General features: G+C 55.4%; 2 protein-coding genes across 2 annotated transcripts; one reads left to right on the top strand and one right to left on the bottom strand.

Annotated features, from left to right (window-relative positions):
• Window positions 1–9106: 9106 nt before the first annotated feature.
• Window positions 9107–21545, top strand: ATP4A (ATPase H+/K+ transporting subunit alpha). Its single transcript, XM_059383703.1, has 22 exons — window positions 9107–9118; window positions 9214–9354; window positions 9440–9499; window positions 9914–10117; window positions 11409–11522; window positions 11762–12014; window positions 12200–12468; window positions 13103–13301; window positions 13653–13762; window positions 13842–13976; window positions 14435–14627; window positions 15384–15559; window positions 16670–16806; window positions 16887–17037; window positions 17123–17291; window positions 17403–17557; window positions 18613–18736; window positions 19104–19249; window positions 20501–20634; window positions 20886–20987; window positions 21079–21170; window positions 21342–21545. The coding sequence occupies exons 1-22, from the start codon at window positions 9107–9109 to the stop codon at window positions 21368–21370; spliced, it is 3105 nt and encodes a 1034-aa protein (XP_059239686.1). The 3' UTR covers window positions 21371–21545.
• Window positions 21546–23765: 2220 nt separating this feature from the next.
• On the bottom strand, window positions 23766–25518 carry TMEM147 (transmembrane protein 147). Its single transcript, XM_059381575.1, has 7 exons — window positions 25347–25518; window positions 25209–25278; window positions 24708–24767; window positions 24486–24622; window positions 24255–24339; window positions 24046–24167; window positions 23766–23965 (listed from the first exon to the last, which is right to left on the bottom strand). The coding sequence occupies exons 1-7, from the start codon at window positions 25421–25423 to the stop codon at window positions 23842–23844; spliced, it is 675 nt and encodes a 224-aa protein (XP_059237558.1). The 5' UTR covers window positions 25424–25518; the 3' UTR covers window positions 23766–23841.
• Window positions 25519–25543: the final 25 nt, after the last annotated feature.

The following is a 25543-nucleotide window of genomic DNA, read 5'->3' on the forward strand; positions in this document are numbered from 1 at the left end:
ATCTTTTAAAGACAGCAAACAGCTGGGGATGCATATAAGTCTAAAGGAACTGCATTCCAGAACTTAGGAACCCTTCTTGCTTAAGTGGTGTGAAAATTAATAAAAGGAGACTTCATTTTATTTTATTTTATTTAAAGATTTTATTTATTTATTTGACAGACAGAGATCACAAGTAGGCAGAGAGGCAGGCAGAGAGGAGGAAGCAGGCTCTCCCCGCTGAGGGGAGAGCCCGATGGATGGGGGGAGGAGGGCTCGATCCCAGGACTCTGAGATCATGACTTGAGCTGAAGGCAGGGGCTTTAACCCACTGAGCCACCCAGGCACTCAGGCGCCCCAGGAGACTTCATTTTAAATGGAGTTGGGGCGCCTGGGTGGCTCAGTGGGTGAAGCATCTGCCTTTGGCTCATCATAATCCCAGGGTCCCCGGATTCAGTCAGGCTCCTTGCTCAGGGGGAACTGCTTCTCCCTCTGCCTGACTCTTCCCATGCTTGTGTGCTCTCTCTCTCGCTGACAAATAAATAAACAAATAAATAAAATCTTTAAAAAAGAAAGAGAGAGAAGGAAGGGAGGGAAGGAAAGGAAGGATAGAAAGGAAGGGAGAAAGAAAGGGAGGAAACCAAGGGCCTTTAGCCTAGGAACTTGACCTGGGTGGAAGCCACTGGTTCAGCCCGTTCATTTTGTTCTCTTTTTGTGATTGGCTGACAGAGACCAGGGGTCCTGCTTAGTTCCACCATCTTGATTAGGTTGGCTTCCCTGCCCAACCCCATCCCTTCTTTTAACCAACTGGCTGACAGCAGGTAGAGACCTTCTTACTTTCTTGATTGGGTTGGTCCAATCTTGATTCTGCCTTTGTAATTGGCTGGAAGTTGGAATAAACTTTGTCTGAAGAAGTACCATTACCCCTCCACCCCCTCACCTATGAATTTTGGCTCCTAGATTAGATGACCAACCACATCAAGAGGCCTATACCCCTTGTTAAGCTTAAAAATAAAATATTATTTTACCAAAGCCAATGGGTTATTCAGGAATAACAGAGAATTATGATTTGGGGAAAAAATAGGCAAATCTGGCAATCAAAGGAAAGGACCTTATTTTATAGAGAGGGAGGAAGCTGGGAGGGGTTGTGTGTTTTGTTTTGGGAGAGAAACTGGGCACCTGTGGTGGGGGGAGGGGCAGAATGAGAACGAGAGAGAAAATATTTTTTTTTAAAAAGATTTTATTTATTTATTTGACAGAGATCACAAGTAGGCAGAGAGGCAAGCAGAGAGAGAGAGAGAGAGAGAGAGAGGAGGAAGCAGCCACCTAAGTACCCCAAGAGAGAAAATCTTAAGCAGGCTCCTCGCCCAAGCCAGAGCCCAAAGCTGCGCTTGATCTCACAATCTTGAGATGAACACCTGAGCAGAAACCAAGAGTCAGTCCCATGCTTCAGAGCGCCACCCAAGTGGTTCAACCCCTGGAGGGGTTGTTTTGAACCAGAGTCCACTGGAAAAAAGGCATGAGTCCAGGGTGATGTTGGTTTCTCATTGACTGAGTTGCAGGGGAGGGGGGGTGATTTCTAGTAGGAGATGCAACCTACATTCTTTCCCCCTTGACCCCTGTAGTTGATGATTCTTTCCTATTAAGAAGTCTTTCCTTGGGGTCTGAACTTGACAGGACTTCCTGTAATTAACCTGGAGCTGTACAGCAGGAGAGCTCCCCCTTCTGGCCTACCATGTTATGTTGTGTTATGTTATGTTACGTTATGTTATGTTGTGTTATGTTATGTTATGTTGTGTTGGTTGTGTTATGTTATGTTGTGTTGTGTTATGTTATGTTATGTTGTGTTATGTTATGTTATGGAGAATAAGAGAGGGGGAGAACATGAAAAGGGGGAGGGTCAGAGGGAGAAGCCGACTCCCAGCTGATCCTGGGACTCCAGGATCATGATCTGAGCTGAAGGTAGTTGCTCAACCAACTGAGCTACCCAGGCGCCCAGGCCTACCATTTTAAATGAAGTTTCCCTTGATTACCTTTCATACCCTCATACTTGGTTTTTGAGCCCTGTTTTGAGCTTTTGCATACGTCTCCATCCAAGGATACCTTTTCTTTTCTTTTTTTTTTTTTTTAAAAAGATTTTGTTTATTTATTTATTTGACAGACAGAGATCACAAGTAGGCAGAGAGGCAGGCAGAGAGAGAGGAGGAAGCAGGCTCCCTGCCGAGCAGAGAGCCCGATGTGGGGCTCGATCCCAGGACTCTGGGATCATGACCTGAGCCGAAGGCAGAGGCTTTAACCCACTGAGCCACCCAGGCACCCCCCAACGATACCTTTTCTAACTCCATTTTTCTCAAGCTTCCCTGACAGAGATGGGGAGTGGGGGAGATGGCCTGCCCTAGGCATAAAATGAGGCCCTGGAGGCCTCAGGGTTTGTATCTAAGTGAGTTTTGCCTTCAACTCGCCCATGTGTGCCCTCATTCAGCAGAAAGTGAACCAGCTGCTGTGTGCTAGGCTCTGTGCTGGGCACAGGGGTCACTCAGGAATGCTGAACCCAGCCACAGCTGAACCCATCCTCCTTCTTGAGGCTCCCTTTTCCTTTGCCTCCTGACCCCCCTACCACCCACCCCTTCCTGGTTCTTCCTCTACTTTTCATATTGTGCTTTTTATCTCTTTAATAAGCACTGGCTCCCCTCCTAGCTCTTCTCCTCACCCTTGCCAGAGGCTGTCCCACCTCCCCTACCTCAGTCTACCCTTTCCACACTAACAAGGCCCTCATCACAGTTATGAATTCCATCTTCTTCCAGAAGCTCCAAGACCCAGTTGTCCCATAGCTTCCGGGTCCCCCATTTCCTATGTAGGCTTTAGCCCTTCTTCAAACCTACCCCTCCTCCTGGGTCCCATCCCAGGGGAGCACCCCCCCCCCACCCCACGCCAGGCCAGACACCTCCTGCCCCAGCCCATGTCCACATAGGAGATCTCCTGAGCCTCCCTCGCCCAGCGTCCTCCCCAGGAGGAAGCTTCTAATCTCAGCCTCCCTTGAGTGTCCTCCACATGGCAGGCAGTGGGGACATCTTTCAGACTCAGTCCTGACCATGCCCCTCTTCTGATCAAACCTCAAATGCCTTCTGCTGCTCCTAGACTAAAATCCGAACTCCTCCCCCCGGTCCACAAGGTCGCACATAAACTGACCCCCGCCCTCACGTTGTGCCGCCCTCCCCTCACTGACCTCACCCAGCCTTTCCACCACCGCTCCTGGCTGACTCTTACTGTCACCCCGTTCCCAGCCCTTTTCCCAACTGGTTGGGTTGTGTTCTCTCTGTTCCTTTCCCTATATCATTTATTCCTGACTGTCTCCTCATCCTCAAAGCCTCAGCTCAGGTGTTACTTCCTCAGAGCCCCTTGCCTGATACCCTAGTCTATCAGCTTTCTCCCCTCTGCCTCTCTCCTCCAGGACCCTGTGATTTGCCTTAGTGCTCTAATCTGCCAGTGAAGATTCATTGGTTTGATTACTCCAGGAGAGTGGAGTGTAAGCAGGACCATGACTGTTTTGTTCCCTGCAAATCCCGGGGCTCAACAAAAAGCTTGGCGCATAGCAGATGCTCCAACAACATTCCGTAAGTCATGGAACAGAGTGCAGTTTTAATTGGAGGTCTCTTTATGAAATGGTGTCTGGCGTGATTCTGTGTACCCACAGTGGAAGACTTTCTAGCCTGGCTGCTTGGGTTCAAATCTTGCCTCTGCCCCTTACTAGCTGTGTGACCTTAGGCAAGTAGGATAACCTCTCTGGGCCTCAGTTTCTTCACAGTAAAATTTCAGTACCTTCCTTATAAGGTTGTTGGGAGGATGAAATGGGCTCACACAAGTGACACACTCACCCGGGGCCCGAGAGCAGTGAGTTCTTAGTGAGCGTCATTCTTATCACAGGCTTCCTGTCATTGTGGCTGTTTGAGCCTGTTCCTCTGCTTTAGGTTGGGGCAGTGTGTCTTTGGGGAGCCAAGAGCATCACCCAAAGGCAGGACCATGTGTCCATGTCAGTATTTGCGGCTACAATTGCTGCTGCATGTTGTGGAGTGTCTCGGGGACCCTGAGATTTATTTCTTCCAACCAAAGTTTCTTGAGTGCCTATTATTTGCCGTTTGACATCAGTCCGGAAAAACAAAAAAACAAAAAACAAAAAAACAGGCAAAAATCCCTGCCCTCGTGGAGCTCATATTCTGTCAGGGGGATTCAGAAAACACACAAGGAACCTGACATATGAGAGCAATGACCCAGTGCACGAGAAGATAAAGGGGACAGAGGTGCAGGGGAACTGCAAGTCACAATGTGAATTCGGCCTGTCAAGGAGCTCACACTGGGACGGCATCATTTGTGCAAAGACCTTGGAGGGGGAGAGGGAGCCATGCAGGCATTGGGAGGAGAGCATTCCAAGAGGAGGACAAGGGCACAGGCAGAGGCAGGAGGCTGTTTGCGGTGTCTGAGGCAGAGCAGGGAGCCAGTGTGGCTGCAGAGGAAGGGGGCAGGTCTGGGAGGCCAAGGCCAGACCGTTGGCTCTGGGCACCAGCGTGCAGACTTTCTTTCAAGAGTTCAGTGGAGCTAAGGGAGGGTCAGCCTGGAGAGCCCAGACTCCAGGGGTTCACAGGCTGCCTCTGGCTCTGGGTGGGGGGCGGGTGGGGCAGGGATGGGAGCAGGGAGACTGGGGCAGAGGCTGCTCTGATGTGCAGGCAGAAAGGGACAGAGGTGGAACCAGCATGGGAGCTGGGAAGGGAGAGATGGTTGGGTTCTGGATATGATTTTAAGATCCCAGATGAGGACAGCCATGCAAATCTCTTGAGGGTGATTGACATTTCCACATCTGAAAAAGCTGGTAGAGGAACAGAACACAGGAGACCTGGCTGCCAGCTTAGCCAGGCTGGGGCCAGACTTTGTCCCTGACTTGTTGACCCACTGCTTGCTCCTATACCAGCCTGAAAGGGAGGGAGAAGCAAGGTTCCTTCCGGCTTTGCCCCTCTCTTCAGTCTTCCCAGGGCCTGGAGATGGCGGGGGATGGGTGACCTGCCCAGGAGGCGAAGGGCATTGCTGAATGCACTATCTTATCAGAGAATCCAAACACAAACCAAAAGTCATGGTCACAATGAGTTCTTTCAGTCAGCAAACACTCCCCAGACTGGGTGATACAGGGCACGCGGGGGCGACTGAGACATCCTGGGTCCCGTCCACAGGCGTCCTGGGGTCCAATGAGACATCATCACATGGTGACCGCCCAGAGCCTGTGATGGAGGAATTACGGGTCAGAGGGGTCGGGGCTGGGATAGGGAAGCCTAGGGGCTCTGGGAACCCAGGGGAGGTACCTGCCCCAGCTGGTACATGGGTGGTCCCGGGAGGTTCCCTGGATAAAGCAAAAGATGGGGAGTAGCTGAAGGTAGGGAGGGCGCAGGGTGAGTGTTTTAGGCAGAGGAAGCTTCACGGGCCAAAATCTTGAAATAATAGTTTTGATAAACAGAAGGACTGCAAGGGCTTCATCCCAAAGCATGAAAGGGGAAGGCATGGAGAAGGAGGCATGGCCAGGCCTTGTAGGGGGCTGAGTTATGTGTGGCCATGATTCCAGGACACTCTTGTTCTGATTCCCCTGCAAAACCCATTCAATATTCACCAGCCATTGAAGAGTCTGTCCTCTGCCCTATCTTTCTCAGGAAAAAGAAAAACTCAATTCTGACCATTAATTTTCTTTTTAGGATTTTATTTATTCATTTGAGAGAGGGAAAGAGAGAGCATGAGTGGGGGGGAGGGAGAAGCAGACTCCCCATGGAGCAGGAAGCCGGTGGCAGGGTTCGATCCCAGGACCCCGAGATCATGATCTGAGCAGAAGGTAGATGCTTAACTGACTGAGCCACCTAGACGCCCCTGTGACAGCGTTTTAAATAGAAAATAAAGAGATCACTGAATAGCCCTCTAGTCATTCCTTAAGCCTCCAAATGTGCCCCCCATTCCAGACAGCCTGAAGACTAAAAAAATGGGGCCCATCCTGCCGAGAAGGTCTGAGAAGGGCGCACATCACTGCCGCCTTCCTGCCCAGCGCACAAGACCTGAATCTGATCCTGAACTGAGCCAAACTGAGGGGAATTCTGCAACACAACTGACTGATGCTTTTCCAAAATTTCAAGGTCATGAAAGACAAGGAAAGAGTAAAGAAATGTCACAGATTGGAGGAGACCAAGGAGACATGACAGCTAGGTGCGAAGTGTGATCTTGGACCAGGAAAAGGACACAACTTGGAAAATGTGAAGTTCAAATATATTCTCCAGATTACTTCTTAATGTGAATGTCCTGGATTTGACCACCGGACTGTGGTTATGTAAGAGAGTCCTTATACACGGGAGACCCACACCGACGTGTTCATGGGGAAACAAGCATCCCGTCTCAAACTCACTCTCAAGTGGGCCAGCCTGAGCTTTAAAAAAAAAAAAAAAAAAAGAATCTCTTCTTTCCCTCATCTCTTGTCTATGTAGAAACTACAATATGGGAAAATTATTCAATTTAGCTGAAGGTTAGGCAGGTCTTGGTTTTATTATCCCTGTCACTTGGGGGTCTGAAATATTTAAAGTAAACCATTGAAAATTAACGTAATAAAACTAAGAAATTTAAAAAACGGGGGTGGGCCACAAATGGGGCAGAGAATAGAGAAGGATAGTCCGATTTTGACAGACGTCTGCCCATGTAGAGGGTCAGTCACCTGCTGCTGGTGACGGTGCCCCGGTCTCCCCACTGTGACTTAGGTTGCTCCTGAATCTGTGCAGACACAGTCCCATAGTTGCCCCAGGCTCTGGATGCTTTCAGGGATGGTGGTCATGGTGGAAGAGCTAGAGAGAGCCAGAGGCACTGGAGGAACTCCCAACGGCTGAGACTTCCTGGGGGCCTGGCCAGAGCGCCAGGTTTGTTAGTGACTAGTTGGCACCCAGCAGTGTCAACTGACCATCGACAGTGTGTCTAGGGAACTGGTCTGGGTGCTGTGCACACAACAGCAAATACAACCAAGTCTCAGTCTTCCTTCTAGTGTGGCAAGGTTGATACCAAACAAATGAAAATAAAATACAGTGTTAGGTTGGGACAAGGGGTATAGGTAAAACAGGGTAAGGGAGGTGGGGCCTGAGGGGGTTCCCATATTAGAAGTGAGGACTCTCTGAAGAGATGACATTTGAACTGAGGCCTCACAGCAAGAAAGAGCCGTGCAGGTATCTAAAGAAGAGAGCATCAGGCAGAAGGGATCACATGTGCAAAGGCCCTGGGGCAGGAATGACCTTGGCCTGTAGGAAGCGCAGCAAGAAGGCCAGTGCCAGGGGAATTGTCATAGAGACTGGGCCAGGGGTGGTGAGACTGGGCTAGATCTTGCAGGAATGGTTGTGGAGTTTATTCTGTGTGAGAATGGATACCTCTGGATGGTTGTAAGCAGGGGAGTGACGCGACACACGGCGTTTCACATGTACAGTTCAGAGAGGCAGACTCATTGTTGGTGTGACTTTACCCCACCTGCTTCCTCTCTGGGGGTCCCCGGTAGTGGGCTGGGGTGACCAGCTTGGTGGCTCTGGGGAGGAGGTTGGGCTGCTCAGCAGCTTAGCCTTTCCCAGGTGACCTGCCCCAGGAGAGAAGGACATCGCCCTAGCAATTATCTTATCGGACACATTCACTCTGTGCAGCCCACACGGGAGATACCGAGAACCTGCCATTCCAGCGGTCCAGCCCCTCACTGCGGCCCACAGAGTTCCCTGCATGGGGGACCTCAACCCTGGCACCAATACCAAGATCGAGCCCAGGAACCTTGTACACCTCTCTTCCCCTACTTTGCACCTTTGTTTCCCCATCTGGGAAGTTTGGGGTGGAGATGGGAATGACAGAGCTGTGATGGCTACAGCTGGAAGTGTGGGGCACCGCTGGGACCCTCCCTGAGCCCCTCCAAGCCTCGGTTACCCTCTGTGCGCAATGGGAGTGATAGTGCCACCAACACAGTTGTGGTGGCACACGCTGGGGGTCACAGTGTGCAGCGCCTGGTCCGTAATCACCGTGGCTGCTGTGAGGTCTGGGCTCTCTCGTCAGTGGCCCCATGGGAGAACTAGGCTCTGGGGTCAGACCTGGGCTAGAACCCTCTCCTGACACTTAGTCACCACAACTATTATTATTATTTTTTAAATTTCATTTATTTATTTCACAGAGAGAGAGATCACAAATAGAGAGGCAGGCAGAGAGAGCAGGGGAAGCAGGCTCCCCCCACCCCCCAAGCCGAGAGCCGATGCGGGGCCTGATCCCAGGATCCTGAGATCATGACCTGAGCTGAAGGCAGAGGCTCAACCCACTGAGCCACCCAGGTGCCCCTATTTATTTATTATTTTAATAAAGATTTTATTTATTTGAGAGAGAGCGTAAGCGGGGGTGAGGAGGGGCAGAGGGAGAGGGAGAAAAGCAGACTTGCTGCTGAGCAGGCAGGCCAATGCGGGACTTGACTCCAAGACCCTGAGAACATGACCTGAACTGAAAGCACAAACATCCCTGGGCAGACCCACGACACGGGAAGTCCTCCCTAAAGAACAGCCGCTACAGCCACCGTTGTGAGCACCTTCCCCCTCCAGGAGTCGGACATGGGCAGTGTGGTCTGGAAGAGGACACTGCAGTCCCGCTACCTGGTTCTGAGTCCTGACTCTTTCCCATCCTAGCTTAGGGACAACCAGTGAGTGACTTAATTTCCCTGTGCCTCAGTTTCCCCATCCCTATGGTAGGGGGAGGTAAGAATGGTACACGCCTCAGAGGGTTGTTGGGAGGTTCCATTAGTTACTACAGGAAAGCCCCCAGCCCAGTGCTTGGCACACAATAAACACCATATTGTTGATATTCTTGTTGTTGTTACCATGGACCTACTCAGAGATCCCCTGATCTCAGTGGCAGGTAGAGATGGGTCTGGGCACGTTAGGGCAGCCTAGTAGTTAATGCCCGAGCTGCTTAGGCCTGGAGGTCACCCCAAGGAGCCCCGCAATCAGTTCTAATTGGGCCTGTCTTGCTCCACCCCCTCCCTCCCTGGGTATATCAGGGCTGGTCCAGACCCTAGGCTCTGTCTGAGCAAAGGAGGGTGGCTGCCCCGGGCACCATGGGGAAGGCAGTGAGTGGGGCCCAGAGTCAGGGGTCGGGGGGATGGAGGCTGGAGGCAGGAGTTGCAGTGGGATCTGATGCCTCCCCCCTCCTCCCATCCCCCAGGAGAATTACGAGATGTACTCGGTAGAGCTGGGTCCTGGCCCTGGTGGGGACATGGCCGCCAAGATGAGCAAGAAGAAGGCAGGCAAGGAAGGAGGCAAGAAGAAGGACAAGCTGGAGAACATGAAGAAGGAGATGGAGATCGTGAGCGTGGGGCCGGGGGCCTGGGCGGGGGACCGGAGCGTGGCTGGTGAGAGCTGGACAGTGAGTGTCCTGCCCCTCCCCACAGAACGACCACCAGCTGTCAGTGGCAGAGTTGGAACAGAAATATCAGACCAGTGCGACCAAGGTGAGCTGGGTGCAGAGGGAGGGGGGCGTGCAGAGAAGGGGAGAGAGGGAGAGAGAGAGGGAGAAAAGGGAGAAATGCATTAGAGAGAAAGGGAAAGGACCACAGAGAGAGAGAGAGATGGAGTAGGAGAAGCAGATAAAAAGAGGCAGAGAGACAGGGACAGGTAAGAGAGAGAAACAGAGCGGAGACAACAGGAGGAGAGAGCCAGGCAGAAAGATGAGAAAGACACAGAGGAGGGCAGGGGGAAGGGAGAGGACGGAGGTGAGGATGGACACAGAAATGAAGAAGAGAAACAAGACAGACGGTGGGGGTGGCAGCAGGGGGGAAAGGAGGCAGAAGAGCTCCCCTCACGGAGGAGCGTGCGGTAAAAGGAAAGCCCTTAGCAGCCACCATGACCGCCTGCCCCATCCCCAGGGCCTGTCTGCTGGCCTGGCCGCTGAGCTGCTGTTGCGGGATGGGCCCAATGCTCTGAGGCCGCCGCGGGGCACCCCTGAGTACGTCAAGTTTGCGCGGCAGCTGGCAGGTGGTCTGCAGTGCCTCATGTGGGTGGCTGCCGCCATCTGCCTCATCGCCTTTGGCATCCAGGCCAGCGAGGGTGACCTCACCACCGACGACAATGTGAGTGGCAGATGCTGCGGGCTGATATGGGACACAGGGACCTGGAGGAGAGAGGATACTGGGCATAGACTCAGGATGCAAGGGACACAGGATGGGGATATGGAGATGTGGAAATTCAGTCAAGACATGGGTCATGGGCGCTGAAGGACACTGAGGTGTGGGGCAGCCCCAATGACCCAGGTCACGGGGGACCTGGAGAATGTGTCTCAGATATGATGGACACAGGTGGGGATACAAAGGCATGGAAATGTGATCCTTAAGATAGGAGACTGGGAAACAGATGACATGTGACAGACCAAGGGCACAGGGGACATGGGACTCAGACATGGGACACAAGGGCATGGGGACATTGGACTCAGGAGAGACAGAGCACAGATAAGGAAGCACAGAGACAGAGAATATTGAGACGCAGGACAAGAGGTCGGAATAAGGGACATGGGGACTTAAAGACATGTGGCATTGGACAGGCATTTGAAAGTGACAGGGTAGGGGCACCTGGGTGGCTCAGTGGGTTAAAGCCTCTGCCTTTGGCTCAGGTCATGATCCCAGGGTCCTGGGTCCTGGGTCCAGGGTCCTGGGATCCAGCCCCGCATTGGGCTCTCTGCTCAGCAGGGAGCCTGCTTCCTCCTCTCTCTCTGACTGCCTCTCTGCCTACTTGTGATCTCTGTCTGTCCAATAAATAAATAAAATCTTTAAAAAAAAAGAAAGTGACAGGACATATGACACAGGATGGAGACTTAGAGGTACACAGACGTGGGGAGACACTGGACATAGGGACTTGGAATGTGGAACATGATCGTGGAGTCTACAGGGTATGCACCGTAAGATGGACAGCACACAAACATGGAAATGGGGACACGGCCTAAGGCACCCAGAGGACAGCGAGCAGATGATGACTACACAGAGTACAAAAGCTGGAGCACAGGGTACAGGGCATGAGAAATATGAGACAAAGGATAGTGACATGCGGAGCACAAGACTTGGAGGACACAGGAAAAGGTGAATTGTGCCACCGCAAAGCCACAGGATATGGGGACACAGGGGAGGTCGGATCCGGGATGCAAAGAATATGGGATGCAGGGGACGAGGATACAGGACACTGAGAATACAGGGAAGCTGAGAAAGGGACATGAAGAGACCCCAGGAACAGCACATGTGACTTTCTAGCAGAGCAGGGAAAACCCCCAGGTGAGCCCAAGAATACCAGTGGACAGGGAGCAGGCAGGGGCCCTTGTGCGGGGAGCTTCAGGCCCCTTCTCATCCGCCCGGTCCCCTTCCCTCCTCTACCCAGCTGTACCTGGCCCTGGCCCTCATTGCCGTGGTCGTGGTCACCGGCTGCTTTGGCTACTACCAGGAGTTTAAGAGCACCAACATCATTGCCAGCTTCAAGAACCTGGTGCCCCAGGTGGGTGCTGCAGCCCCGTCACGTCAGTTGTGGGTCTGCACTTGGGGGAGGAGGCACAGTGAGGCTCCTGGCATCTGTGTGGGCCCTCCCACCAGGCCCAAGCTGCTCTGCACCCGTGGCCTCTGGCTTGCCCCTTGGGTTCTCAACGCTCCCCCTTTGGCCCTCCCCTCCTCCCCCTGCACTCCACAACCTCCACCCCCATCCCCTGCCCAGCTCAACTCTGTGCTCCTGCCCCACAGCAAGCGACTGTGATCCGAGATGGGGACAAGTTCCAGATCAACGCAGATCAGCTTGTGGTGGGCGACCTAGTGGAGATGAAAGGCGGGGACCGAGTGCCTGCAGACATCAGGGTCCTCCAGGCGCAGGGCTGCAAGGTGGACAACTCCTCACTGACCGGAGAGTCTGAGCCGCAGACCCGCTCGCCCGAGTGTACACACGAGAGCCCACTGGAGACCCGCAACATCGCCTTCTTCTCCACCATGTGCCTTGAGGGTCCGTGAGGCCCCGGCCTGCCTCCCCCAGCTGACCATGCTGTCTGCCCTGCCCCTCTTCGCCCCATACTGAGCCACACCGCCTCCCCGCCTTCCCCCCCCCCCCACCCGGCTTCAGTTCCCACGATGCACACAGCCCTGCTGCCACCTGCCAGGCCCTGAGGCGCCCTCTCGACCCCACTGCAGGCACAGCACAAGGCCTGGTGGTGAACACGGGTGACCGCACCATCATCGGGCGCATTGCGTCCCTGGCATCGGGAGTGGAAAATGAGAAGACGCCCATCGCTATTGAAATCGAACATTTTGTGGACATCATCGCAGGCCTGGCCATCCTCTTCGGCGCCACATTTTTTGTGGTGGCCATGTGCATTGGCTACACATTCCTGAGGGCCATGGTCTTCTTCATGGCCATCGTGGTAGCCTATGTGCCCGAGGGGCTGCTGGCCACTGTCACGGTGAGTGGGGGAGACAGAAGAGAGGCGCAGAGAGCCAAAAGGCTCATCCATCCTTCTGTGTGTTCTCCCAGGATTGCCTCCATCATCTCCGGCTGTCCCCACTCACTCACCTGCCTGCCTGTGCCTTCCCTCAGCCACCCTCCCCCCTCCCCTGCTCTCCACCTATTCGCCCACTCAGCCATCACTCACCGAGGCCCCTCTGGGCCGCACCCTAGACTGAATGCCGAGGACTCACAGGTGAACAGGCCTTGTCCTTGACCAGAGGAGGCTGAGACCCAACGCGGGCAGCCCTCCACAGTCAGCACCCAGGGCAAGACCAGCCCCAGAGAAGGCTCGGAGGATGTTTGTTTTCTCAGTGTGGTTGTGTTGATGAGAGAACTTAGAGAACCTCAGCTCCGGCAGCTTAGTGAGGGGCCTAGTGAGCTACCTTCATCTGGGCCCACTGGGGAGGCATCCCAGGTGGCAAGCACAGGCTGGGAAGAAGGCTGAGGCAAGAAAAGCATGGGTTTTGCGGAGGGATGCTGTGTACATAGTATGGTGGCTGGGGTCAAGGCTCCCTGCACTGTGGGAGAAGGGAAGGAGGACCAGAAGCAAGGACTGCGCCCCCCTAACCGCTACTCGACCCTTCTGACAGGTCTGCTTGTCCCTGACAGCCAAGCGGCTGGCCAGCAAGAACTGTGTCGTCAAGAACCTGGAAGCCGTGGAGACACTGGGCTCCACGTCAGTGATCTGCTCGGACAAGACAGGGACCCTCACTCAGAACCGCATGACCGTGTCCCATCTCTGGTTTGACAACCACATTCACACTGCGGACACTACGGAAGACCAGTCAGGTGTGGCGGTGGGCGGAGACCGGGCTGGGCCAGGATCTGGTAGAGGGCAGACTGGGAAGGGAACTCTGGGGAGGGCTCTGCCTGGATGGAGAGGGGCTCCTTCCCGATCAGGGACAGGGTCTATGAAGCTGCAGGTCTGCAAAGCAGCATGGTATCAGAGGTCCTAGGAAATTCAATACTGGCTCTGGAGACAAGAGCCCCGGGGTGTGAGAAGAGGTTTGGGTCCCACCAGGTCTGGGAGGGGACCTTCTCATGAGTCTAGGGGGAGAGGCTCGCTTTTGGTATGGGAGAATGCTGCTCCGGGCTTGGGGCCCACCTCGCTTGGTCCCAGCCTGGACGCCTGGCCTCCAGGGCAGACATTTGACCAGTCTTCAGAGACTTGGCGGGCGCTATGCCGCGTGCTCACCCTGTGCAACCGCGCTGCCTTCAAGTCCGGCCAGGACGCGGTGCCGGTGCCCAAGGTGAGATCCCCGGGGACTCCGGGGAAACCTGGGAGATGGTGCAGCCAGGCTCACCCCTGACACCAGCCCCCGCTTCCAGCGCATCGTGATCGGGGACGCGTCCGAGACGGCGCTGCTTAAGTTCTCCGAGCTGACGCTGGGCAATGCCATGGGGTACCGCGAGCGCTTCCCCAAAGTCTGCGAGATCCCCTTCAACTCCACCAACAAGTTCCAGGTGTGCACCCACCGCGCCCCACCCCGCCCACGGGGCGGCCCCGCCCACCGCAGGCCCCACCCACACTCGGGGCTGACCTATCGCGGGTCTTCTCTCTGTTTCCTCCCTCTCCACGCACCCACATCTCCGGCTCTTCCCACAGCCGCTGCCCACTTGCGCTCAGGGGACTCTCACAGTCCCTTAGCTGGGGCTCTTAGGCCTTCCGCGGGGTGGCTCGCAATCCACATCCCGCCCCAGCCCAACTCCGACCCTAATTCTGCCCAATCCCAGCCCCCAGGCTTCTTACTGCGCCCCTAACCCTCAATCCCCACCAAAGCCATGCTCAGCACGCTAGCGCCTCACCCCAGCCACACAGCACCCTCTATACCCTCGGCACCTTTCTAGCCGTCAGCCCCGTCCCTCTACCAAGCCCCGCCCCCGGCCCGCCTCCTAGCCACCGGTCCCTTCCTCGCCTGCAGCTGTCCATCCACACACTGGAGGACCCGCGGGACCCCCGGCACGTGCTGGTGATGAAGGGCGCCCCCGAGCGCGTGCTGGAACGCTGTAGCTCCATCCTCATCAAGGGCCAGGAACTGCCGCTGGACGAGCAATGGCGCGAGGCTTTTCAGACTGCCTACCTTAGCCTGGGAGGCCTGGGTGAACGTGTGCTTGGTGAGACCCCCAGGGCTCGGTGAGCCCCCACAGTAGATGGTAAACCTGTGGGTGAGGAGGAGCTAGCACAGAACCTGCCCGACCTTCCTGGCCCAGCCCTGACCATGACCTTTGAGGTCCCCTGACAGCTAACCTGTCCAAGTGCACACACTCACATTTGACTTTCCCTGTTTCAGGGCTGACCCTTTCCCATCCTCAATTTCTACCTTGACCCAGGCCCTCCCCACCTGTCCTTTCCCTGGGACCTTCCTTATCCTGACCTGACATCCCTTGATTTTTCCCAGCTCTTGCCCCAGCTTTGACCTGTCATCACTTTTACTTCCACCTTTCAATGTCCTCCTCTTGACCCTTCATTCCTCCCCAGTCCCAGCCTCAACTCAAGACTCTCCAGTCCTTGTCCTGACCTCTGACCTCCCTGAACATTTTGTCCGGACTGCTAAACTTCCCTAACCACTGCCTCGACCCTGGGAGACGCAAACCTGTGGTTCAGTTCTGGATCTTTCATCTTACTTGCTGTGGGACCGCTGGCAAGGATTGTTCCCTCTCTAGACCTCAGTTTCCCTATCTGCAACATGAGCATGCTAATAGCCTCCCTTGCTGGCGGTGAGGACAGACTGATCATGTGAAGGATTCAGGACAGGGTCAGGTATCTGTAGGTGCTTGGTGTGAGGGGCCTGGTGATTCTGCCCATCACCTGGCCATGCTAGGCAAGTGTCTGCCCAGGACTTCTCTTTGACTTCCCTGTTTTCTGGTCAGGCTTCTGCCAGCTGTACCTGAGTGAGAAGGACTACCCGCCTGGCTATGCCTTCGACGTGGAGGCAATGAACTTTCCAAGTAGTGGCCTGTGCTTTGCGGGACTTGTATCCATGATAGACCCGCCCCGGGCCACCGTCCCTGACGCGGTGCTCAAGTGTCGCACGGCAGGCATCCGGGTATGCAACCAGGGAAAGGAGGGGGTAGGGGTGAGAACAGATAATGACAGTATCTGGGGGCAAGGAACCCTGTGACAGAAAACTCCCTGAAAGTCATTTGAACCAAAAAAGGGATATACTGATTCACAAAACTGAAAAGTTCTGGGGACTGAAGCTTCAGGTATAGCTGGATCTAGGAGTTGAGTGTCATTAGGAATTTGCCTTTCTCCATGTCTCGGTTCTCCTTTTCTCTCTGGTGGCTTTATTCTCAAGTAGTTCCTTCATTTGGGTGGAGAAAGATGATCATCCCCCAGAAGATCCAACCTATATCCCACCTATTTAGCCACTCCACAGAAAAGAGCACCTCTTCTGCTGTTGTCCCAGATTGGTGCCCGGGTTCCTTTCTGAACCCAGTCACTGTGGCTGAGAGGATGGGGATACCTTAGTTGACCAGCTCTGGGCTTACTTGCCCATTCTTGGCCAGAGACTGACCTTTAACCCTGGGGGAAGGGGGTGGTCCCTGATAGACAAATCAAGAGTTGGGGAGCCAAGATTGGGCAAACAACACCCACGTCCTCCCCATGGTCTCTAAGCCGTATAAGGGTTGGGTCCTGTTACCTTTCTAAGCTGATTCCTTAGCCCCCCACCTCTCATTTACTGCTCTCCAGTGTGCTGGCCTTCCCGCTGTTGCTCCAACAGTTCACTCATGTTCACACCCCAGGCCTTCACCTTGGCTGTTCCTGTTGCCAGGAACACTCTTCCCTCCATTTGTCATGTGGCCAAATCTCTCACCTCTTTCATACCTCCGCTCAGTTGTCACCTTCTCAATGAGGCTTTCCCTGGACATACTGAAAATTGACACCACTTTCTCCACCCAACATTGACCATCTCCTTTACTCAGCTTCCTTTCCTCCTCTCCTAACATGCTGTATCATTTGTCCCCTTAATTTGTGTCTCTTCTGTCTCCCGCACAAGAGGGTCAGCTCCACAAGAACAGAGATTTTCGTCTCTTTTGTCCCTGACTTTCAGTGGTTGAATGAGCGAATGGGTCATCAGTAGAGGTCCGCCAGGGAGGGCTGGGAGTGGGCTGCACTGAAGGCATCAGGGGTCTGATGGTCCCCTCCCCAACAGGTGATCATGGTGACGGGTGACCACCCCATCACAGCCAAGGCCATCGCGGCCAGTGTGGGTATCATTTCAGAAGGAAGCGAGACTGTGGAGGACATCGCTGCCCGCCTCCGTGTGCCCGTGGACCAAGTTAATAAGAAGTAAGGACGCTGCTGCCCTCCCCGTGGTTCTTCCCACGGCCCGCGTAGATGGTGACTCCGGTGATACCCCCCTTTCCCAGGGATGCCCGTGCCTGTGTCATCAATGGCATGCAGCTGAAGGACATGGACCCGTCAGAGCTGGTCGAGGCACTGCGCACTCACCCCGAGATGGTGTTTGCTCGTACCAGTCCCCAGCAGAAGCTGGTGATCGTGGAGAGCTGCCAGCGCCTGGTACGGCTCTGCAGAGGGAGGCAGCCCAGTGGGCTAGGCTGGCCCTCCATGGGCCTCTCCCTGACTCCCCGCCCCCGCCCCACAGGGTGCCATTGTGGCTGTGACGGGGGATGGTGTGAATGACTCCCCAGCCCTGAAGAAGGCTGACATCGGTGTGGCCATGGGCATTGCTGGCTCGGATGCTGCCAAAAATGCAGCAGACATGATCCTGCTGGATGACAACTTTGCCTCCATTGTGACGGGCGTGGAGCAGGGTCTGTGCCAGGGTGGAGATGGGGGCCAAGGGGAGGCGACGTGGGCGCAGGAGGCGGTGGGTGGCGAGGAGGCTGAGGTGCCCGCTCTTTCCCCCCAACCCCCCCGCACAGGCCGACTGATCTTTGATAACCTGAAAAAGTCTATCGCCTACACACTGACCAAGAACATCCCTGAGCTGACCCCGTACCTCATCTATATCACCGTCAGCGTGCCCCTGCCCCTTGGCTGCATCACCATCCTCTTCATAGAACTCTGCACCGACATCGTGAGTCTCCCGACCCCCCAACCCTGCTTGGGGCCCACGGACCCCTGACTGCCCACAGACGTCATGGACGACGCCCTTGGACGCAGTGTGCAAAGGCAGCCAGACGGGGACATGCAGGCAGGCCGGCGGGTGGTCCCAGACAAAATTACAGACATGGATGCGCAGGTGGACACTCAGGTCGGCACAGACCGACCTATGGACTCAGATAAGGACCCTCAGACACACACACACACATATCTCTGGTGACACTTGGATCACAACAGACATCCTTCAACAGCCGTGGACAGATGCTGTCAGGCCCCAGGGCAGACAGACAGACAGAGAACGATAGATACAGGCATGAATGCAGCCGGGGACGTGGCCATGTTGACTTTCTTACTCAGCAGCACTCACCTAGTGTCTTCTCTGGGCCAGGCTGGCATTAATTTCCTTAATTTTGTCCTCAGAAACACTCTATGGAGCAGCTTTATTAATTTGTCATCACCATTTTACCAATGAGCGAAATGAGGCACAGACAGGTTGAGTGGCTGGTCCCACAGCAAATAAGTTACATGCTGGGGTTGGAGCCCAGGCAGTCTGGGGCCCCAGGGACTCTGCTCTTGACCAGGCCACACTGTGGCCACTCTTCTGTGATGGATAGATGGGGTGTGGGTGGGGAGGATAGTGTGGGGGAGCACAGAGATGGAAGAGATGCAGAGAGAGTGACGGGGAGAGACAGGACACACGGATACAAAAGCAGAGACAGTCACAGAGAAAGAGACAAGAGACAAGGACAAAAAAACAGTAGGGGAGGAAGGGGTGGGTAGTGGCAGATGTTCTGATGGAGATGGACAGCTGGTCAGATGTGGACAAAGCTGTGGAGGGACATGGCAACATGGACTTGTTGGGGGCCAGCTGGTCTGTGCTGTCTGGGCAGGTGTGCCTGCACGGCCACCTGCTTCCCAAGCTCAGTCCTGTCTCTCTCCACTGGGATGGGAGGTTGCCCTGGTGGAGGGCACTTGGACACATAGGGGATGGGCAAACCCATAATCCCAACTCTTTCCGCTCCCGGCCAGTTCCCATCCGTGTCCCTGGCATATGAGAAGGCAGAGAGTGACATCATGCATCTTCGTCCCCGGAACCCAAAGCGCGACCGGCTGGTCAACGAGCCCCTGGCTGCCTACTCCTACTTCCAGATTGGTGAGTGTCCGTGGGGCCAGGGACCCCCGGGTTTCCTACAGGGCTTCTCACCTGCCCTGGAGTCTCTAACCAGAGCTGTGGCTTGTTCTGGATCATGGGGTTGGCATTCAATCCTGGTTCCCTGTTGTTTCCTGAGTCTGTCTGCTGTGATCCCCATGTCCCTTCTCTGTCTCTCTCTGCCTTGTCTCTTCCATCCCCTGTTGATCACTCTTGGGATCCTTGTCTCTGTGTCTCTCTGTGTCTGGCACTGTCTGTCTGTGATCCTGTGTCCTTGACCCTCTCTCTGTGGCATCTGTGTCCCTGTCTTTCCATGTCCCTGTCTGGGTCTCCATCTCTGTCTCCCCATGTCACTTCTCCTGCCCCTCAGGTGCCATCCAGTCATTTGCTGGCTTCACTGACTACTTCACGGCCATGGCCCAGGAGGGCTGGTTCCCACTGCTGTGTGTGGGGCTGCGACCATACTGGGAGAACCACCACCTACAAGATCTGCAGGACAGCTACGGCCAGGAGTGGGTGAGCCCCAGCCCCTCATCCCCGTCCCATGGCTCCCTCATTTCCAGTTGTCCACTCGTGACGGAGCTCAGCCGGGGCATCCCAGGTACCCAGACTCTGTGTGGGTTCCTGGGGCCTCTCCCACCACTGTCTTGAGCTCCGCCCTCCTGCTGCTGATGGTCACAGCAGCCCCTCGCCTGGCAGTGGCCTGTCATCTCTGGGATGGACAGCATCCTGATGCTGTCACTGTGACTGCGGCATCACTTACAGAGTCTTCGCCTGCGTGGCCGCCTTTAATGAAGGTTTGGAGCCCGGAGAGTCGAGATCTGGCTAGCAGGGGTTGTTAGTTTGCCCTGTGCTGTGACAGTTCAGGATGTTCCCCTTAAACATTGACGATCACAGTTGGGAATGCGGACCTTGGGAGCCAGGCTGCCTGGATTCATGGCCTGCCAGCATTCTTCACCAGCTGTGTGACCCTGGGCAAGTTGATCTGCCTCTCTGTGCCTTGGTTTTCCCATCTGTAAGTGGAGATGCTCTCTGCCTCCGTGACCTCGCAGTGCGGTCCTCACACCAGCAGCAACAGCATCACCTGGGAACTTGTTTGAAAGGCAAATCCTCAGCTCCCACCGCAGACCTCTGGGCATGGGGCCTGGATGGCTGTGTTTTAGCTAGCCCTTCCAAGAATGCTGAGGAAACTGTAGTCTGCCCGCCCCCCCCGGATCTTCCTTGTAGGATTTTGCGGGGTGGGGATTCAGTGCGGTAATCCATGTGTAACACGTGGGGCCTGAAGAATAGTGTGTGTTCCTCACAATTAGCTGGTATTCTAAACAGTTACATTGAAGAAATGGTCGGAGTAGTGGTTGCTCTTTTTAAATGGGGCGTGCGTCCTGTTCCCCAAAGGCCCTTCTGGCCCACATCACTCATTTTGGCCATCTGCCTGGGCATCAGAGTCACTGGACTTTGCAAATTCCGCCATAGGAGTCTGACTATTTTCCCAGGTGCCTTCCCGTGTGCGGGAAAGGCTGTAGTGCTTCTTCATTGTGAGAGCGACTGGCCTGAGCTCCCATGTGCCCAGGTGTGATGTTTAATCTCTGCAAGGTCACGATCTCCAGCCACCCTCCCCCCTCCGCCCGCCAACTTCCAGGGTCCAGCAAACCTGGGAGAGACATCGTCTCCCTCCTCTCCCCTACACCAGCCTCTGATGGGAGGGCTTCACGGCTACAGGCCGTCTCCATCCCAGCTCAGGCTGTTTCTGCTCCCCTCTGGCTGCAGACGTTCGGGCAGCGCCTGTACCAGCAGTACACCTGTTACACCGTGTTCTTCATCAGCATCGAGATGTGCCAGATAGCTGATGTCCTCATCCGCAAGACGCGCCGTCTCTCCGCCTTCCAGCAGGGCTTCTTCAGGTGTCCCCAGCTGGCCCGCTCCCGCCCCGGCACTCCTATCCCAGCCCTGCTCCAGCTCCCACCACCTGCCTCCGCAGCTCCCGGCCCCTCCGTTTTTATTCACCAAGGGGGAGATGGGACAGGACCCGAGTCCACTGTTGAAGCATCTCCCTACTTTCCCTGCTGCTGATGACATGTGGTCCCCGCTCCTTGCAGCCTGTCCTTGTCCTGAACCCCCCGGTCTGAGCCTGTCCCACCCCACCCGCCCACAGGAACAAGATCCTGGTGATCGCCATCGTGTTCCAGGTCTGCATCGGCTGCTTCCTCTGCTACTGCCCCGGAATGCCCAACATCTTCAACTTCATGCCCATCCGGTGAGGGGCTGGGAGCTGCGAGTAGGGGGATGGGCACAGGGACACAGACTTGAGCGTAGCCTTCACCTTGTCATCTCGCCTGGACCTTCAGGTACCAGTGGTGGCTGGTCCCCATGCCCTTTGGCCTCCTCATCTTCGTCTATGATGAGCTTCGGAAACTGGGAGTTCGCTGTTGCCCAGGAAGTGAGTGTGGAGACCAAGGGCCTGGGGCTGGGAGTGCTGGGAGAGCCTCAGAACAGCTGCCCTTAACCTTTGACCTCCAAGCCCTTGACTCTCCATTGATCCATACCTCTGAGCCCTTGGTGCCTCTGACCCGCGTCTCGCAGCCCTGAGTCCTCTCTCTCTCTCTCCCAGGCTGGTGGGATCAGGAGCTGTACTATTAGAGGGACTGCCGCGTTCAAGCCACCCTTGCACCCCCGACAGCAGAGGTGGGGGGACCCTCTGGGCAGCCACCCAAACATCTAAGCGATCAAGAGCCCCAGCACCACCTGTGTCTGCTCCCATGGCCCACAGCACCCCAACCTTGGAGAGACCGTCCCACTCCCTTTCCCCATCCACAGAGAGCACCCTGCACCACCTGGCAGAGCCGTCCCGGGCCCGGTGCTCTGGGGGGGCGGTGGGCAGAGGGTGGGAGCTCCCTGCCTGGGGCTCTTCACACACACACACACACTTGTGCTGCGTCGTAGTAATAACCCTGCTCACACGAACCAGACTTTCATTTGGTGCCAGCGCCTGTCCAAGTGTCTTTCCTGATCCCCTTTCGTCTCCCACAGTCCTCCAGCTCAGGAGCTGTTTGCTCAGAGCTGCAGCTCAGTTCCTAAACACAGCCTCGTGCAGAGTAGGGACACTCGGCACCTTCCTTGGGGGAATGAATTCCCATTCCTTTGCCTGGGGTGACAGCGTTCACAGTGAGCTCACAAGCCACCTTGATCTTATTCTAGCCAATTCTTGTTTCACCGGAAAAGCCAGGCCTGCTCTCTGACCTCAAGGCCTTTACACAGGATCCACTACCAGGATTTTCCTCCTGCCCCCAAAGCTCATCAGGTCTCAGCTCCCATCTCCTTTTCCAGGGAACTCCTCCTACCCCCAGCCCAGCGCTGATATGGCCTTTGCTCCCCCCACTTCAGCCCCGGCCGCTCTGGTCTCCCCACATAAACTGGGATTATTGCACACAGCCAACAACAGGGGCTCCGGATCAGAGTCCCTGCTCAGCAAAGAGTTGAAATCATTTCTGCAACCTTCACTTGTCCCTATACTGGTCCGAGGCTAGGCAGGGGATGGGATGGAGGTGTGGGAGCGCAATCCTATCACAGGTCCACCCCACTGGACTGGGGGAGTGCCCGTATTCTCCATGACCATTCAATCGCTCGCCTCCCCACCCCTCCCCCAGGACTCCTGTGGACTGCTTCTCTGGGACACAAGAGTAAGAGTGCAGGGCTAAGTGGTGGCTGCCCCACCTGAGGGCAAACACGCTCTCTGAACACACCAAGACTCACAGCACAGCTGTGCTCCGTGCCTTCCTAGCCCAGGATTAAGCAACAGTGTGGCAGGACCTGCCAGCCAGAGGGACGGAGGGAGCGGGCACTGGCCCTATTGCAGGTGCCTTGGGAGATCCATCAGGGCTGGGGCGCTCCTTCCTGGGTGATCATAAACATGACATTCAAAGCCCTGCTTCTGACCCATGTCCCTCATGGAGGGGGAGGGAATGGGGCAGGCAGCTGGCTCCACTGGGGAAAGGCTGGGGTGATACTGGAGCTGGAGAGCCTGTGAATGTGACAGGTTGACCTGAGCTGGGAGGCTCCTCACCCCCTTAGTCCTGGGAATGTGCATTCTCCTGCCCCTCCCAGATGCTGGACATGGCCTTGAGATAGCGATGCAGTATTAGATGGTGTGTATGACTGAACCCAGTTAAGGCCCTGATCTAAACTTTTAAAATTTGGAAGGTGGGTGCAGAGATCTAGGTGTCTTGCAACCCAAAGAAAAGCCTTGAAAAGTTCCCTTGCTTCTTAAACCCGCCACCTACCAACCTGGAGTGGCTGCCTTTCTCCTCTCTGCCCTCTGCCTAATGGGGGCAGTTTCTGATTGCACCTGAGAAGCTCCCAAAGAGTTTGTGAAACAAGAGGTAGGGAGGGCAACATTTGGGACAATATCCAAGTTGGTGGGCTCAGTTACCGTGCTAGTCGGCCGCAGTGGTGTCCGTACCCCACCCTGAGGAGACTCCAGCCAGGACTGGATGGGAGGGCTACAGACCCAAAGCATGGAAGAGCTCGGAATCACGGATGTCTGCTCTCAAAAGCGAACCCGAGTGTGCAGGTGGCTGGACTGTTCAGTGTGCAATGGGGGGTCTCAGATGGTTGTAGACAAGGAGGGTCACTAATAAAACTGGGATTTCAGACAGATCTCTTTGGCTGCCATATGAAGGGTGGGTCAGAAGAGGAGAGCAGGACTGAGAGCCCCAGAGGGAAGCAGCCAGGGAAGGGCCACATTAAGGCTGACAGGAAAAGCCTCCAAGAACTGTATTTCTGGATTCTGGCTCCCTTATATCACCTGTTGCCCCAGAGCCCTGGTCTCTGCAGCAGCTCAAAGATGATCCCTCTACTCTAACCCCTTCTATCCGGGGAAAACAAGGAGCTGGGGAACCACTGCAGAACACAGAACCAACCAGTGTTGGCCAGTTTCCAGCCTGTCTACCTGGCTTCAAAGCCAGAACAAGGGCCTCTAGAACCCAATGTGCGTGGTACTGGTAGATCGTTCTAGAGACAGAGATGAAGGCAGAAACAATGTTCCAAATACTGTTTACTTCACTGAAACCTGGAGGCAGAGAAAGGGTATGTGAATGCCTGGGGCACCAAGCCTAGGAGTGCACGTTGACAACGGCGACATAGAGGGCCAGGGTGCTGAGGGCCAGCAGCCCTGTCACTACTGCCCGGGCCAGCAGTGCTGTCCAGCTGCCCAGGGAACAGAGGTGGACGAAGGTCCTGTGGGGAAACATCATCATGAGAGGAGAACAGATAATCCACCCCCACTGGCACCCAACCTCAAACCCCATGCAGCTCACTCCATGACAAAGGCCTTGTAGACGCTAAGGAACATCAGTAGGAGTACCGCGGGCCGAAAAGTGTGGTAGAGGTCATAGCGTGTTATCATCCAGACCTGGGCAGATGCAACGATATAATGGACCTGCAGGGAGGCAGGAAGTCAGGGCCAGGCCTTGAGGGAGAGCACAGCCACTGGCAAGGAGGTGTGTGGGAGAGTGAGACTTCGTACCAGACTGATGTTGGAGTCAATGCTCATCTGGATGTACTTCCAATCAAACTCAATGCCCCGGGCTCCAACCCAGAGGGGGATGCAGCTGAGGAAGGCAAAGGGAGGGATTCTCCAGCATCCAAACACCCTTAGATCCAAATACACTCAGAATCTGAGCCCCCGCCCTCCAGCACCTCCCTAGAACCCAGGTGTCTTTTCTCAGGATTCTGGGCTCCAGGATGCTGCACACACCGGGACATAATGAGCTCGGCGGTGGCCCAGCCCAGGGCAGCAACCATGATCTTGTACTCCCCCTTGCCTGCATTCCGGGACATGACAAGGTTTAGGCCTATCAGGTCTGCCACATCCACGCTGGCCTTCATGAACTCCTGTGGGTCAGGTTGAGGTTTGAGTGAGCACAGGTGCCAGGGGGCCCCACTCCTGTACTCCCTCCCCCTCCCTTGCCCCACTCACCCCAATGAAGTCATAGATGCCGCCTTCCCAGGTGGGGAAAAAAGTGGCCAGGAACAGCATCTGAGAACAGGAAACAGAGAGATCACTGCAGGGGAAGAGAATAAACCAAGTGGAATATGTAGGAAATCAGTGTGGATGTGGACGGTAAGGCTCTGAGGTTTAGGGGACCCTTGTGGAGAGAGACCATCAGAAGGGGGGACGAGATTATAGGATCGGGGAGACAGAGGATAGGGGTCTCAAGTTTGGGTTCTGTGGTGATCCCAGGCCATCGGGTAAGGCATGCAGGTGCCAGGGCTAGCTATCCCAGCAGTGTCAGCAGCACCGAGTGGACCCTGGGGTTCCTTCGCACTCCCTAAAAGTACAAAACGCTCCACCACACAACTGAGTTTTCTCCATTTTACTAAGATGCTATACAAAAGTTGCTCGGGGACCTCTCCCCAGTTCCACCCCTTCCGGAGCACGTCTTCCAGGGTATTTTCGGGGGTACCCAGGCGTCCTCACCTTGCACAGCTGCACGAAGAGGTAGGTGACCCCGGCCTGCACGCACTTCCAGAAGGCGTTGTACTCAGACCTGCAGGAGCGGGCGGTGAGGCTTAGCCCGGGCCCGCGCCCTCCCGCCCGAGGACGCCCCGCACTCACAGGCCGCTGCATTTGTAGGTGATGAAGTAGGGGAAGTACGCCAGGGCGAAGCAGTTCCCGAAGTGGAACAGGGTCATGGCGCCGGCCGCCCGGGCCCGCCGGAGCGCGGGTCTCTGCCTCGGCCTGCCTGGCGCCCGAGCCCGGGCCCGCCGCCCACCTGCCTCCGCCGCGACCCGCGCGGCCTTCTGGGAACCCGA

Source organism: Mustela nigripes, chromosome 17 (genome assembly GCF_022355385.1).
Source record: "Mustela nigripes isolate SB6536 chromosome 17, MUSNIG.SB6536, whole genome shotgun sequence".
Taxonomy (NCBI): Eukaryota; Metazoa; Chordata; class Mammalia; order Carnivora; family Mustelidae; genus Mustela; species Mustela nigripes.